Source organism: Mytilus californianus, unplaced genomic scaffold (assembly GCF_021869535.1).
Source record: "Mytilus californianus isolate M0D057914Y unplaced genomic scaffold, xbMytCali1.0.p SCAF_8, whole genome shotgun sequence".
Lineage (NCBI taxonomy): Eukaryota > Metazoa > Mollusca > Bivalvia > Mytilida > Mytilidae > Mytilus > Mytilus californianus.
The window spans coordinates 55,619,803-55,636,576 of record NW_026262734.1 but is presented as its reverse complement, the minus strand read 5'-3'; the positions used below and the strand labels follow the sequence as shown (position 1 = coordinate 55,636,576).

General features: G+C 33.5%; 1 protein-coding gene and 1 long non-coding RNA gene across 2 annotated transcripts in view; one reads left to right on the top strand and one right to left on the bottom strand.

Moving 5' to 3' along the window:
- LOC127712301 (eukaryotic translation initiation factor 4H-like) overlaps nucleotides 1–16,100 on the top strand; it is a 46,457-nt gene extending 30,357 nt beyond the window's left edge. The window contains exons 4-8 of the mRNA XM_052218674.1: nucleotides 4,308–4,372; nucleotides 5,820–5,904; nucleotides 8,077–8,352; nucleotides 9,122–9,330; nucleotides 15,532–16,100. Of these exons, the coding sequence (XP_052074634.1) occupies nucleotides 4,308–4,372; nucleotides 5,820–5,904; nucleotides 8,077–8,352; nucleotides 9,122–9,306 (611 nt within the window). The 3' untranslated portion in view covers nucleotides 9,307–9,330; nucleotides 15,532–16,100. The remainder of the gene's footprint in view (nucleotides 1–4,307; nucleotides 4,373–5,819; nucleotides 5,905–8,076; nucleotides 8,353–9,121; nucleotides 9,331–15,531) is intronic.
- LOC127712305 (uncharacterized) lies at nucleotides 112–2,041 on the bottom strand. The gene is made up of 2 exons (XR_007987030.1): nucleotides 1,592–2,041; nucleotides 112–1,297 (listed from the first exon to the last, which is right to left on the bottom strand). It is a non-coding gene; the product is annotated as an uncharacterized LOC127712305 (long non-coding RNA).
- Nucleotides 16,101–16,774: the final 674 nt, after the last annotated feature.

Genomic DNA, 16,774 nt, shown 5'->3' with positions numbered 1-16,774 from the left:
ATATATGGGGTTCTTTGATATGCCGAATCTAACCATGTATTTAGATTTTTGATTTTTGGGCCCCGTTATCAACTTTGTCCACATTGAGGTCAAAAGGGTCCAAAATTAAACTTTGTTTGATTTCATCAAAAATTGAATTCTTGGGGTTCTTTGATATGCTGAATCTAACCATGTATTTAGATTTTGGATATTGGACCATAATAGGTGAATGTCCAATTTAAAATTTTTAAGTTCTTAGACCACATTCATTCTGTGTCAGAAACCTATGTTGTGTCAAATATTTAATCACAATCCAAATGCAAAGCTGTATCAAGCTTGAATGTTGTGTCCATACTTGCCCCAACTGTTCAGGGTTCGACCTCTGCGGTCGTATCAAGCTGCGCCCTGCGGAGCATTTTATTTAAATTGGTCTACATTAAGGTCCAAAGGATCCAAAATTAAACTTAGTTTGATTTTAACAAAAATTGAATTTTTGGGGTTCTTTGATATGCTGAATCTAAACATGTGTTTATATTTTTGATTATGAGCCCAGTTTTCAAGTTGGTCCAAGTTGGGGTCCAACAAAATTTAACTTTGTTTGATTTCAACAAAAATTGAATATATGGGGTTCTTTGATATGCTGAATCTTACCTTGTATTTAGATTTTTTATTTGTGGGCCCGCTATCAAATTGGTTCATATTGAGGTCAAAAGGGTCCAAAATCAAACTTTTTTGATTTCATCAAAAATTGAATTATTGGGGTTCTTTGATATGCCAAATCTAACCGTGTTTTTAGATTTTTGTCGAGCCTGCGACTTTTGTCGCAGAAAGCTCGACATAGGGATAGCGATCCGGCGGCGGCGGCGGCGGCTACGGCGGCGGCGGCGGCGGCGGCGTTAGCTAACTTCTTAAAAGCTTTATATTTTAGAAGATGGAAGACCTGGATGCTTCATACTTTGTATATGGATGCCTCATGTTACGAAGTTTCCGTCAGTCACATGTCCAATGTCCTTGACCTCATTTTCATGGTTCAGTGACTACTTGAAAAAAAAGTTCAGATTTTTTGTAATGTTAAATTCTCTCTTATTATAAGTAATAGGATAACTATATTTGGTATGTGCGTACCTTGCAAGGTCCTCATGCCCGTCAGACAGTTTTCACTTGACCTCGACCTCATTTCATGGATCAGTGAACAAGGTTAAGTTTTGGTGGTCAAGTCCATATCTCAGATACTATAAGCAATAGGTCTAGTATATTCGGTGTATGGAAGGACTGTAAGGTGTACATGTCCAACTGGCAGGTGTCATCTGACCTTGACCTCATTTTCATGGTTCAGTGGTTATAGTTAAGTTTTTGTGTTTTGGTCTGTTTTTCTTATACTGTATGCAATAGGTCTACTATATTTGGTGTATGGAATGATTGTAAGGTGTACATGTCTAGCTGGCAGGTGTCATCTGACCTTGACCTCATTTTCATGGTTCAGTGGTCAAAGTTAAGTTTTTGAGTTTTGGTCTTTCTTTCTAATACTGCATGCAATAGGTCAGCTATATTTGGTGTATGGAATGATTGTAAGGTGTACATGTCTAGCTGGCAGGTGTCATCTTACCTTGACCTCATTTTCATAGTTCAGTGGTCAAAGTTAAGTTTTTGAGTTTTGGTCTTTTTTTCTAATACTATATGCAATAGTTCAACTATATTTGGTGTATGGAAATATTTTATGATCTATATGTCAGTTACGCAGGTTTTATTTGACCTTGACCTCATTTTCAAGGTTCATTGCTCAGTGTTAATTTTTTGTGTTTTCGTCTGTTTTTCTTAAACTATAAGCAATAGGTCAACTATATTTGTTGTATGGAAGAATTGTTAGCTGTACATGCCTGCCTAGCATGGTTCATCTGACCTTGACCTCATTTTCATGGTTCATTGGTCAATGTTTAGTTTACTTGGTTAATGTTAAGTTTATGTGACAGTTGTAATAAAGCTTTATATTTAGGACTATCAACATAATATCAATGATTAGTAAAGAAGGCGAGACATTTCAGCGTGTGCACTCTTGTTAATTTTGGGTCCCGTTTTTTAAATTGGTCTACATTAAGGTCCAAAGGGTCCAAAATTAAACTTAGTTTGATTTTAACAAAAAATGAATTCTTGGGGTACTTTGATATGCTGAATCTAAACATGTGTTTAGATTTTTGATTATGGGACCAGTTTTCAAGTTTGTCCAAGTTGGGGTCCAAAATTAAACTTTGTTTGATTTCAACAAAAATTGAATATATGGGGTTCTTTGATATGCTGAATCTAACCATGTATTTTGATTTTGGACATTGGACCATAATAGGTAAATTAAAAAAATTGAAGTTCTTAGACCACATTCTTTCTGTGTCAGAAACCTATGCTGTGTCAAATATTTAATCACAATCCAAATTCAGAGCTGTATCAAGCTTGAATGTTGTGTCCATACTTGCCCCAACTGTTCAGGGTTCGACCTCTGCGGTCGTATCAAGCTGCGCCCAGCGAAGCATTTTATTTCAAAATAAGCTAAGAAACATTGATGATGAATTATTCACTTGCAAGTGAATAATTCGACATCATTGAATCCGTATCCATGTGAACTTCAATTTAACCCCTTAGCTAGAGATGGATAACGCATGAATTGTCTGTGTAAAGTTATTTAAAGGAAAAGAATGTCAACATTGAAAGTGAAACGATGACTCATATTATCAAGCTCATGCCCTGTAAATTGTTTATTTAAGACTCTCAATAGTTTGGATAAATGTTTTACATTGTTATGAATCAAATTTGAGAATTTGAGTCAAATCGGTGAACATGAATTTGACAGCTAGTGCCCCTTTAAATAAGTCTGAAAATGAAAGTACATTTTTATAATACATGTAAATACAATTTTTGACTAATGTACATTGTAAGTCAAAAACAAAAATCGACTTGTTTATGTCTGAGCTCTGACTGATATACATGTATATATGCTGCATTTCCTGAAATGGCAATAATTTATCTCACATTTTTGTCCATTGTTCAACAAAAGCAATATCAAATAGATGCAAATTTCTGAATTTCCAGTATTTGTATGATTATTTTCAGGTTTTGCCTATGTAGAACTTCCAGTATTTGTATGATTATTTTCAGGTTTTGCCTATGTAGAACTTCCAGTATTTGAATGATTATTTTCAGGTTTTGCCTATGTAGAATTTCCAGTATTTGTATGATTATTTTCAGGCTTTGCCTATGTAGAATTTCCAGTATTTGTATGATTATTTTCAGGCTTTGCCTATGTCATGTATGTAGAATTTACAGTATTTGTATGATTATTTTCAGGCTTTGCTTATGTAGAATTTACAGATTTTGTATGATTATTTTCAGGCTTTGCCTATGTCATGTATGTATTGCAAATGGATGGTATTTTTGTTCGAGCATACTGTTTTTCTTTAATTGTTTAACATTTCTTACCGATATAACATGTTACTTTTATTATTCTTCCCTTAGTTTATTTATTTTGTATTTACATTGTGTCATAGGTCAAATTTATTTGTTCAGTGTATGTTCAATGGTGTTAATATGTCCTTTGATTGAGTTAAGCTATTTCAGTTGATATTTTATAGTGTGTCTTTCTATGTTGTGATGTTACACTATTGTTTCAGAAAAAGGGTGAAGGTTTGGTACCATTAAAACGTTTAAACCCGCTGCATTTGTTTGCACCTGTCCTAAGTCAGGAATCTGATGTTCAGTAGTTGTCGTTTGTTGATGTGGTTCATAAGTGTTTCTCGTTTCTCGTTTTTTATATAGATTAGACCATTGGTTTTCCCGTCTGAATGGTTTTACACTAGTAATTTTTTGGGGCCCTTTATAGCTTACTGTTCGGTGTGAGCCAAGGCTCTGTGTTGAAGACCATACTGTGACCTATAATGGTTTACTTTTATAAATTTTGACTTGGATGGAGAGTTGTCTCATTGGCACTCATACCACATCTTCTTATATCTATGTAGAATTTACAGTATTTGTATGTTTATTTTCAGGCTTTGCCGATGTCATGTATATAGAATTTACAGTATTTGTATGATTATTTTCAGGCTTTGTCTATGTAGAATTTCCAGTATTTGTATGATTATTTTCAGGCTTTGCCTATGTAGAATTTCCAGTATTTGTATGATTATTTTCAGGCTTTGCCTATGTCATGTATGTAGAATTTACAGTATTTGTATGATTATTTTCAGGCTTTGCCTATGTAGAATTTACAGATTTTGTATGATTATTTTCAGGCTTTGCCTATGTCATGTATGTAGAATTTACAGTATTTGTATCTTTATTTTCAGGCTTTGCCTATGTAGAATTCGAAGATTTAGATTCATTGAAAGAAGCTCTCACTTACCATGGTGCAGTAAGTAAACACATATAGATATTAGTTAAAATAGAGGTCAAAGGGCAAAAATTGGATTTGAGTCATTTCTACACCAAGCACAGAGTCTGAGCTTTACTGAAAAGGCTGTAGCCAACATAATGGTCAGAATATGGAATTTGTATGCCCACTCCTTTTTTCTCAGATTCTTTCACACTTATCTTATTGTACCCTACGGAACAAAACAGAACATAGCTCCATAGGGTATAATGTTTTTGTCCTGTCCATCCATCAGTCTGTCAGTCCTGTTATTATCATTGCAACTCCTCTGAAACAACTCAACAGAATTTCATGAAACTTTGTAGATAACAAGGACATACTATGTAGATGTGAATATCGACAGGAAATTATGATTCAATTTTTTTTCTAGGAGTTATGCCCCTTTGAACTTAGATTTTGGACTATATATACTACATACTACAGCAACAGTTTGTCATTGCAACCCCTCTGAATCCACACAACAGAATTTCATGAAACTTTGTAGATAATAAGGACATAATATGTAAATGTGCATATCCACAAGAAATTTTTATCCGTTGACTTTTGTAGGAGTTTTGAGTCTTTGACACGTAGGAATCTTGTGATATTTTGTTTGCCCAGTGTCAATGTGGGGGCATGGGGTATGTGAGCGTCCCCACAAAGGTTCTTTAATTTTGGGAGAATATCTCTTTTCAACATGATCAAAGATAGGGAAAGTCCTAATTGTTTTTTCGTTTAGATAAACAGAAAACAAACTTGTTCTTTTTGTTTTGATTGGAGTATTAAATTATATTGACCAATCAGAAAACACCTAACATATGCATTTTGCATAGAATGAGACTTTTCCAAAATCAAATGACTAAAAGTATAAAAGGGTATGAATTCTGCAATTTCACTGTAGAGTTTTGCATACCAGACTGAATTTCAACTTTCTTGGGAAAGCTGACAAGTTGTCCTTTGTGCTCATGATATGTAAAAAGAAGGGATAATCAACAATCAAGGATAAGGAAATGTCATTGTTATAATTGAAATAACTATTCAGTGAAAACCTTCAATAGTTGTTTATATGCATTGTTTTTAATTCAAAACTACACTCAAACCTGTATATAAAGGCCACCCTCTGGACCATAGAAAACTCACCTTAGTTTATAAGATAGGTGACCTTTTAATTGTGTTAAAAATTGATAGGTTTTGATGAAGTAGAACAAGAGGATCTTGACAATGACCTGACAACACAGGTTTTCACTTACTAGAGGTGACCTTTATAGCTGGTTTGACTGTATTAATTATATTCTTTCACAGATATTCAAATATACTTTAATTTTAGGGAAATCTCTGCTAATATAAAAAAAAAATTGAAAGTAAAGATCGCATATTTATATATGTCATATATTGTGTAGTCTTGAAGTTTGCATTCACAACATTTTATATAACAATTTTAATGTTTCAGTTATTTGAAGACAGAAATCTGAGAGTTGATATTGCAGAAAGTAGAGATCGAGGGAAAGATAGGGGTAGAGGTCGTGGAGGTCAAGGTAAATGTTTAATAGATAAGACCCCTAACAAGTAAAGCATTTAAAAGATATTGTAAGCAGTGATTCAGCTACAGTTAATGAGTTTTAGGTCAATTGCCTTTTCTATAATAAAAAATCTTTTAGACATTTGTCAAGGTTTTTCATAAAAAGTATCCACTAGATAATTATATAAAAGTTAAATGCATTTTGTGTTTCATAAATATAAAACATTTTAAAGATTTTGATGATCATGAATGGTAAACCTTAAAACTTTTCAAACTGCACAGGTTTGTCTGTTCTCTGAGTAATTTTTAAAGTGTAAACACACCCATCTTTGTCCAATTGTTATGATGAACCTTAAGAAGTTAACTAAACACATTTTCAAATTTCATCAGGACATTAAGGGAGGGAGATGGGCAAATGTCCTGTAACCAGTTGCTAAGCTGAATGACTGTGAGGAAAGTTAATGTGGCATTTCATATCATAACTATTGTTTTTCATGCATTCACTATTATTATGGAATAATTGAAACTTGTTGGGGGTAATATGATGCATTGCAGAAGAAATTGATATAAGTATAAAAATAAGGAGATGTGGTATGATTGCCAATGAGACAACTATCCACCAAAGTTTAAATGAAGTGTTTGTAAGCAATTAACGGCAACCGTATGGCCTGCAACAATGAGAAAAACCCATACCGCATGGTCGGCTTTAATAGGCCCCGACATGAAAAATATGAAACAATTCAATTGAGAAAACTAACAGCCTAATTTAGAACAAAACAATTTACGAAAAACAAATATGACAGACATGAACCAACGACAACCACTGAACTACAGGCTCCTGACTTGGGACAGGCACATAAAGAACATGGCAGGGTTAAACATGTTTGTGAGTGCTCAACCCTATGTTCTCTTATGTGCACTACTTTTCTCTCTCAATCTGTATATTTATCAAACCATTTATGAACTCAACCTTAAGTGTTTGCCTTATTTCATTATCTTCCCTGCCAAGTAACCTGTCAAATATCTTGATGTACCTAATATAAAAAAGAAGATGTGGTATGATTGCCAATGAGACAACTCTCCACAAGAGACCAAATGACACAGAAATTAACAACTATAGGTCACCGTACAGCCTTCAACAATGAGCAAAGCCCATACGGCACAGTCAGCTATAAAAGGCCCCGAAATGACAATGTAAAACAATTCAAACGAGAAAAACAAATATGTAACACATAAACAAACGACAACCACTGAATTACAGGCTCCTGACTCGGGACAGGCACATACATACAGAATGTGGCGGGGTTAAACATGTTAGCGGGATCCCAACCCTCCCCCTAACCTGGGACAGTGGTCTAACAGTACAACATAAGAACGAACCATAAAAATCAGTTGAAAAAGGCTTAACTCATCAGATGGATAAAAATACAAATACAACAAATACAAGTGGACGTGGCCGGGTACTAGTACATCAAACAACAAAAAGACACTAAGTACAGATCTGAGAGTACTTGCAGTTACTGACAGCTAGTTCAAAGCCACTAACAACTTATAAAACAAATCATGCATCTAAGACTAAATTATCAATCCGTACACATCCAACATCCAATGGATTTAGTGTAAAGACGTCATAAACAGTCAGAGAAAAACATGACCTTGTGCAATGCCAAGATACAGGTATCGACAGATTGTAGATCCATGAATGTGTTTACATGTATGTATATAACAATAATATTTAGTTTGCTTTTAATTTACTGATAACAAAATCAATATTAGTACCAATAAAAACAATATTTAATGATCTAATTACAGTGTTGAATTGGTAACCTTTTAGAATAAGTTTATTTAAAGGATCGATAAGTTTACCAGGATCGTTTCTAAATTTCCGGGCACGGTAAACAAACAATATTGCTGTAAAAATGAGGATGTGCAATCTGTTTGAAATAAGTTTTCTACAGGTACAACCAAACTTCAAAACCAAATCTTTATATCTGTGGAAGAATTTAGTAAAGGTTTTAGTAATTTGTGGTAATGAAATCCCTGGCTTAATAATTTACCAGTAATACATAGATTATGTTCGTTAAAATCAAAAACGTCACAACAACGTACCTAAGTTTGTCTATTTGTTTTTTTACTTTTCTGTAATGTAATGAGGTGGTCTTGCATATCACTGTCTGCTATATTTCAGGAGGCTTTCGTGGAGGTAGTAGAGGAGGAGGAGGAAGAGGTGGTCGAGGGGGCATGGACGGAGGAGGATGGAATGACAGGGGTAATGATCATGATGGACAATTTGGTGACCGACGAGGGGGTCGAGGTGGTTACAGAGACAGAGGAGGATTTGATGGTGGAAGTAGTAGAGGAGGAGGAGGAGGATACGATCGTGGGGGATCTTATGGAGGTGGTGGCAGATCAAGACAAGACCGTCCACCTATGCGGGAAGAGGAATTTCGTGAACCATCTCCAGGTAATAGATGGCAACATAAATGCATATGACATGTATGACATAAGTATAGAATATAAAAATATGAGGATGTGGTAGGATTGCTAGTGATACAACTTGCCACCAAAATTTAAATGACGTAGAAGTTAACAACTATATGTCACTGTAAGGCCTTCAACAATGAGAAAAACCCATACCCCGTAGCAAACTATAAAAAGCCCCGAAATGACAAATGTAAAACAATTCAAGCCAGAAAACTAACAGCCTGATTTATGTACAAAACAATAAAGTAAAAACAATTAGATATACAGCAACAAACGACAACCACTGAACAACAGGCTCCTGACGTGGGACAGGCACATACAGAATGTGGCTGGGTTAAAAATGAGACAGTGGTGCAACAGAACAAAACAAGTAAAAACTACAAAATGAATGAAAAAATAAATGATAAACAGCAACAAAGGACAACCACCCAATTACAAGCTTCTGACTGAAATATGTTATACAAAATTTGAATTATATAAAAGATTTAATCAACTTGAAGGAGACATCTGTTTAAATAAGTAAAGCTTTCCCTGTTTCCATTCTCAATTTTATTTGTAATAATCAGTTTCTTCAATGCTTTATATAGCATTCATGTGAATCAGAATTAAATAAATCTATTCACCAAGAAGCTTAGAATATATGATGAAAAATGTCTGAATCAAACATAACTGAATTTTAAGAGTAATGTCCCTTAATATTTTGTTTGAAAATATTTGATATATATATCAAATGTTAATGATTTATTTAGAATCTGCAGCAGCAAGGCCTAAACTAAAACTGAAGCCAAGAACAGTAACGGCTCCAGTTCTTCAGACGAGTGAAGCTGGACGTAACACTAGTATATTTGGTACCGGTAAACCGCGTGAAGCAGCTGCAGACGTTGAAAGTAAAACTAGAAGTAGAAACGTTAGCGAAGGAAGTAATCAAGAATAGCTGTGTAAATACTTATGTGTCGAGGTAGGTTAAATACTTAAAATAGTTGTTGAGGTAGGTTGAATACTTATGTGTCGAGATAGGTTAAATACTTATGTGTTGAGGTAGGTTAAATACTTATGTGTCGAGGTAGGTTAAATAATTATGTGTCGAGGTAGGTTAAATACTTATGTGTCAAGGTAGGATTAATACTTATCTGTCGAGGTAGGTAAAATAATAAGAGAAAGATACCAAGTTTAAAAAAGGGGGAATTAGAAAATTTTAAAACCCAGAGGAAAAAAAATTGTAGGGGTTCCACGGAATCCAGTGTCTCGCCTACTTTTGCTGTTAGTCACAGGCTCAACAAAAATGGGGAAAAAATTATTAAAAATTTTCCTATAGATACTATCTTTTGATTGTAAGAAGCTTCTGTCCAAGTTTGGTAAAAATCCAGAATGGTTTATGAATCTAATAAATGTTTTAAAAACTTTTAACTACAGACTGTATGTAATATTAACTGGAAGAAAAACTAAATCCATTTATAAGTTATATACGGAAAAACAAGAAATAAATTTTTACAAAATTTCCTTCTAGATACTAGCTTTTGATCATAAACAAGCTTCTGTCCAAGTTTGGTACAAATCCAATATAGTTTAAGAAAGTTATTAAAATTTTAAAAACTTTAACCACAGAGTGAATGTAATGGCAACTGGCAGAAAAACTAAGTCCAGTTATAAGTAAAATACAGATAAATAGGATTTTTTTTTTTACAAAATTTACTTCTTGATACTATCTTACATGTCTTATGATCATAAACAAGCTTCTGTCCAAGTTTGGTACAAATCCAGAATATTTTAAGAAAGTTATTAAAATTTGAAAAACTTTAACCACAGAGTGAATGTAATGTTAACTGGCAGAAAAACTAAGTCCATTTATAAGTAAAATACGGAAAAACAGGATTTTTTTTTTTACAAAATTTACTTCTGGATATTATCTTATGATCATAAACAAGCTTCTGTCCAAGTTTGGTAGAAATCCAGGATAGTTTAAGAAAGTTATTAAAATTTCAAAAACTTTAACCACAGAGTGAATATTTGTGGACGCCGCTGCAGACAGAATGTAGGATCGCTATGTCTCGCTTTTGCAACAAAAGTCACAAGGCTCGACAAAAACCCAAATGCAATGACAAAAAAAGACATGCATAATCAAATAACACCTTAAACTATCCATCAGAACTGTGATATGTTGGGTGCACTGGATAGGCAAGCTGGTCATTCTTGTCAAATTTTGTAAGGGTCAAGAAAAAGAAGCATGGAAATGTTTGGGTTTATTTTTAACTGAATATCACACTGGCCAGCCGTTATTGATTGACCTGACAGATTTCATTTGACTGATGAATTGACCTCAGTTTGAGAGTTCATTGCTCTTTGAAAAGAATTGAGATATCATAGCAGATGAGGCATTTTAATTATTAATGTGTCCACTCTTTATTTTTATGCCCCAGCCGTAGCGGAGCTGGAACACTGTTTATAATGTTGTATGCAAGCGGGGGCATCATCTGTATCCATGGTGACACATTATCCATTTTTATGCCCCCACCGAAGCGGACAAGGCATTAAGTTTTACCCTTGTCCGTCTGTACGTCCCAAAATTGGTTTCTGTTCTCTAATTAAAGTTTGCCTCAACCAAATGTTATCAATCTTATACACAATGCTTATTACTACAAAACACAGATCAAGTTTGAATTTTGGTGGTGTCACTTTAACCGTTCTAGAGTTGTGCCCCTTTATAAATGGAAAAATTGCAAAATTTTTCATTTCTGTTCTATAACTTAAGTTTGCCTCAACTAAATGTTATGAAACTTATACACAATGCTTTTTACTACAAAATACAGATCAAGTTTGAATTTTGGTTGCATCACTTTAACCGTTCTAGTGTTATGCCCCTTTAAAAATTGAAAAATTGCTGAATTTTTCGTTTCCATTCTCTAACTTAAGTTTGCTTCAACCAAATGTTATGAAACTTATACACAATGCTTATTACCACAAAACACAGATCAAGTTTGAATTTTGGTGGCGTCACTTTAACCGTTCTAGAGTTATGCCCCTTTATAAAAGGAAAAATTGCAAAATTTTTAGTTTCTGTTCTCTAACTTAAGTTTGCCTCAACCAAATGTTATGAAACTTATACACAATGCTTATTACCAGAAAATACAGATCAAGATTGAATTTTTGTGGGTTCACTTTTACCATTCTCAAGTTATGCCCCTTTATCAATAGAAAAAAATGCAAAATATTTAGATCTGTTCTCTAACTTAAGTTGCCTCAACCAAATGTTATGAAACTTATACACAATGCTTTTTAGCTCACCTGACCTGAAAGGTCAAGTGAGCTTTTCTCATCACTTTGCGTCCGTCGTCCTGCGTCCGTCGTCCGTAAACTTTTACAAAAATCTTCTCCTCTGAAACTACTGGGCCAAATTTAACCAAACTTGGCCACAATCATCATTGGGGTATCTAGTTTTAAAAATGTGTGGCGTGACCCGGTCAACCAACCAAGATGGCCGCCACGGCTAAAAATAGAACATAGGGGTAAAATGCAGTTTTTAGCTTATAACTCAAAAACCAAAGCATTAAGAGCAAATCTGACATGGGGTAAAATTGTTCATCAGGTCAAGATCTATCTGCCCTGAAATTTTCAGATGAATCGGACAACCCGTTATTGGGTTGCTGCCCCTGAATTGGTAATTTTAAGGAAATTTTGCTGTTTTTGGTTATTATCTTGAATATTATTATAGATAGAGATAAACTGTAAACAGCAATAATGTTCAGCAAAGTAAGATTTACAAATAAGTCCATATAACCGAAATGGTCAGTTGACCCCTTTAGGAGTAATTGCCCTTTATAGTCAATTTTTAACCATTTTTCGTAAATCTTAGTAATCTTTTACAAAAATCTTCTCCTCTGAAACAACTGGGCCAAATTAAACCAAACTTGGCCACAATCATCATTTGGTTATCTAGTTTTGAAAATGTGTGGCATGACCTGGTCAACCAACCAAGATGGCCGCCACGGCTAAAAATAGAACATAGGGGTAAAATTCAGTTTTTGGCTTTTAACTCAAAAACCAAAGCATTTAAAGCAAATCTGACATGAAGTAAAATTGTTTATCAGGTCAAGATCTATCTGCCCTGAAATTTTCAGATGAATCGGACAACCCGTTGTTGGGTTGCTGCCCCTGAATTGGTAATTTTAAGGTGATTTTGCTGTTTTTGGTTATTATCTTGAATATTATTATAGATAGAGATAAACTGTAAAAAACAATAAATGTCGGCAAAGTAAGATCTACAAATAAGTCAACATGACCGAAATTGTCAGTTGACCCCTTTAGGAGTTATTGCCCTTTATAGTCAATTTTTAACCATTTTTTCGTAAATCTTAGTAATCTTTTACAAAAATCTTCTCCTCTGAAACTACTGGGCCAAGTTAATTATAGATAGAGATAATTGTAAGCAGGAAAAATGTTCAGTAAATTAAGATGTACAAACACATCACCATCACCAAAACACAATTTTGTCATGAATCCATCTGCGTCCTTTGTTTAATATTCACATAGACCAAGGTGAGCGACACAGGCTCTTTAGAGCCTCTAGTTACCACAAAACACAGAATAAGTTGAATTTTGGTGGAGTCACTTTAATTATTATCCAGTTATGCCCCTTTATAAATCGAAAAATTACAAGTTTTTAGTTTCCGTTCTGTAACTAAAGTTTGCCCCAACCAAACATTATGAAACCTTTACACAATACTTATTACCACAAAACTCAGATCAAGTTCAAATTTGGGTAGCGTCACTTTTATTGTTCTTGAGTTATGTCCCTTTATCAGTGTTCCAGCTAGGTCGTTTTCACAGGGCGGTCTGCCCGCCCTTTCCCGAGTGCCGCCCTGTGCCCTTTTTAAGACGCCCTGCCCTTTTTCGTAAGTACATGCCTTTATTGCCGTAATAGTTTGATGAAAATACATTTATTCTACCTGTCTTCATATTTATGACAAGTTTATGACCCTCAGCTAATTAACATTTACAGCAGGTGTAATAAGTTGTGATTACAGATAATCCGCTTAACGACATCGGATGGGTCATTAATCCGTTAATTAAACTTCATAATTGACCATTGTAATAATTTTTCTCATTAAATTCGGTCAGTCAGCATTTCAATTTCAATATTTCTCAAAAGATGACAATTTGCGTTTGTAAGTAAGAAAGTAAGTAAGTAAAACTTGATTTTGATTCGGCATATTGACAAACATACAAACATAAGCTCTAATGAGCTTTGATGTATCTGTAGATCGTTTGTTGTTTATATGTCAAAGATTTTTTTTTTTAAATTGATCTTTTAAACTAGTTTTAATCCAGAAGAAAGTAAAATCAATGCTTGACTGTACCTTTCATTGAATATCTATATATCTATATCCAAATTAAATTAATTAAAGCTGTAATCCATCATCACAAATTGACTGCTTTGTTTACATTCAAGTTGAAAGCCATGTGCTTTTTTGGCGGGAAATTCGGAAAAACCCTTTAGCAAGAAACAGTTACATTTCATTGTTATTTATAGACAGTAAGATTTTCATTTTGATTAACTGCTAAGATTATTTCATTTAAAATGAATATTGTCTTGGGGTGAAACTGATAATACTTTAATACTCTACATCTAGGGGTGTGTAAAATGGAAAGGGGGGGATTTTTTATATATAATATTACAAATATTAATTTAACAGTCTGAAAAGACATGGTTAAATGGATTTTAATTCGGAAAAACTCAATGTGGTTTATTATAATAATTCATTTATTATTTCTATCATAATCAGAAACACTGGGCTACATGTACTAGGCATTTCAAACATATATTATTGCCTTTATAAGAACATTCAAGACTATTAATAAGTATGTACCTGTAGTAAAAATACCCTGGTAGGGCCTTAAAATTTCTACTGGAAAAAATGTTTTGTGATCTAGGTTGGCCCCTGGAGAAAATGTAAGGTATTGTTCCTGACTGTATTGCAGATCTAGTGTAGTATTTTAACTGACATGCACAATTCATTTCACTAATGAAATAAAAATAATTCTACAAAGCGCCACTGCGCTCTGCATTGCAACTTAACCTTAGAGCTACCATGCATCAAAAATGTTCTAGGGAAGACTGAGCTAGTAATATACGTCCTTGCATGGTCCCTTTAATACTGTTACCCAAAATAAGGTTGATTTTCATCTAGCGTAAAAGTGACTAAACCCCCTCAAAACTCCTACTGAAACCCCTGCAGTTAACATAAGACAATGTTTGACATGCCCTTTTTGAAGTATCAATCATTGTGCTAAAGTGCCCTTTTCATGATTGGCTCCCTGCCCTTTTGAAATCCTAGCTGGAACACTGTTTATAATGTTGTATGCAAGCGGGGGCATCATCTGTATCCATGGTGACACATTATCCATTTTTATGCCCCCACCGAAGCGGACAAGGCATTAAGTTTTACCCTTGTCCGTCTGTACGTCCCAAAATTGGTTTCTGTTCTCTAATTAAAGTTTGCCTCAACCAAATGTTATCAATCTTATACACAATGCTTATTACTACAAAACACAGATCAAGTTTGAATTTTGGTGGTGTCACTTTAACCGTTCTAGAGTTATGCCCCTTTATAAATGGAAAAATTGCAAAATTTTTCATTTCTGTTCTATAACTTAAGTTTGCCTCATTCAAATGTTATGAAACTTATACACAATGCTTATTACCACAATACACAGATCAAGTTTGAATTTTGGTGGCGTCACTTTTACTGTTCTAGAGTATTTTTATAATATTTTTTTAATGAGTTCTGCTTCATGCAAATAAAGTAACAAAACCAGATGGAGTGGTGCACTATTAGTATTATAGACAGAATCTTCTGATTATTTTGTTTGAATCTGTGTGGTCCTCACAAATCTGGATCTCACTTCAATGATAAACATGGCAAAAACGGTTTAAATTTCTTGAAAAGATACACAATTTCAAGAGATTTTAGTTTAATATTATATTCAGAGGAACTGCTGATGTGGTATTAAAATACTTTTATATTGTGAATATGGTATGTCTCCAGTATTATATTCACAGGACCCTCTGGTGTGATGTTAAGTTACTTGTATATCATGTATATTGTGAATTTAGTATCTCTCCGCTATATACAGTGTATAACATTTTCATCTTTTTTTCCAGAAACTCAAACGTGCTCCATTGTCTCACTATTCTCAAGATGTCCATGTGGCCAGCGCTTACCAAGAATTACATGAATTATGACCAACACGGAGACTTTCAGATTGTTACTGATGTTAAAAAACATATATTTTTCTACCCAACTTTTATTTCCAATGAAATTTTTTCCTACCTTGTTTGAAACTAACAAATGAAATTTTGCCATTTGTTCATTTAGCATACTTTTATAGTTTATTATTAGAAGAGTTGGGAGTCTGACGAAGATCTTTTAATTACACCATATGTTAGTTACCGTAGATAGGAAATAGACATATTTGTAATGGTTGTGTTTAAAACAGATAGTCAATTTAGTCGATTCAGATTCTAGCAAACAAGAATGCTTCTTAGTTGTTAACAGATGCAGGGAAATTTGAATATCTAAATTATCATTTTCTTTGATGTCATTACGGTCACTTCTATACTTTATTCATCCCTCAAGATTTTTATGTATGCTTTTTTTCAGCTCATGAATCAATTTAATTGTAAGCTTATGCATGGTATCTTTTAAGGTATATTAAGTCAATAGATTTCCTGTTCTTTAATTTCATTATATATTTGTATGAACCTAATTTCTTAACGTGCTCTTCATAAATTTACTGAAGTAAGTACAATCACTCAGAAGTCTTCTTCGTCCTTTTTTTTCTATTTAATTTATTAAAAGGATCATACATAAACGTTTCAATTTAAGTGATGTTTTATAAATATGCTCAGGAACATATTTTTTAAAAAGTCGGGATTACAATAAAAGCACAGATTTTTAATTTTCTATCTTCCTTTGTTTGAGATATTCAGTTCACATTAATATTAAAATTAAAGTATATAAAGTATTAGATTTTTAACAAATTCAAAAAGCACTCTATTCCTTTGCATTCATTCAAATAACCATGTCATTACGAAGGATTAAAAATTATATCTTAATCATTTATATGGATGAATAATTGATACATTTATTTATTGTTTAGATGATAAATTTTTGAAGATAATATAGAAAGACCCATAAATATCATGGCATGTAAATTTTTCCATATATAACAAGTGCTTGGTGTTTGTTAACAAGATTTTGTATATATATTGTTACAATTAAGTGACTATTATATTGTGAGTAAGGGCTGTTTGTTTGAGAAGAATTTATATCATTACATATTATGTGTTAGTGATGTGTTCTTTATTCTTGACTTTGTTTTTTTAGTCCTTGGTTGCTTTTCAA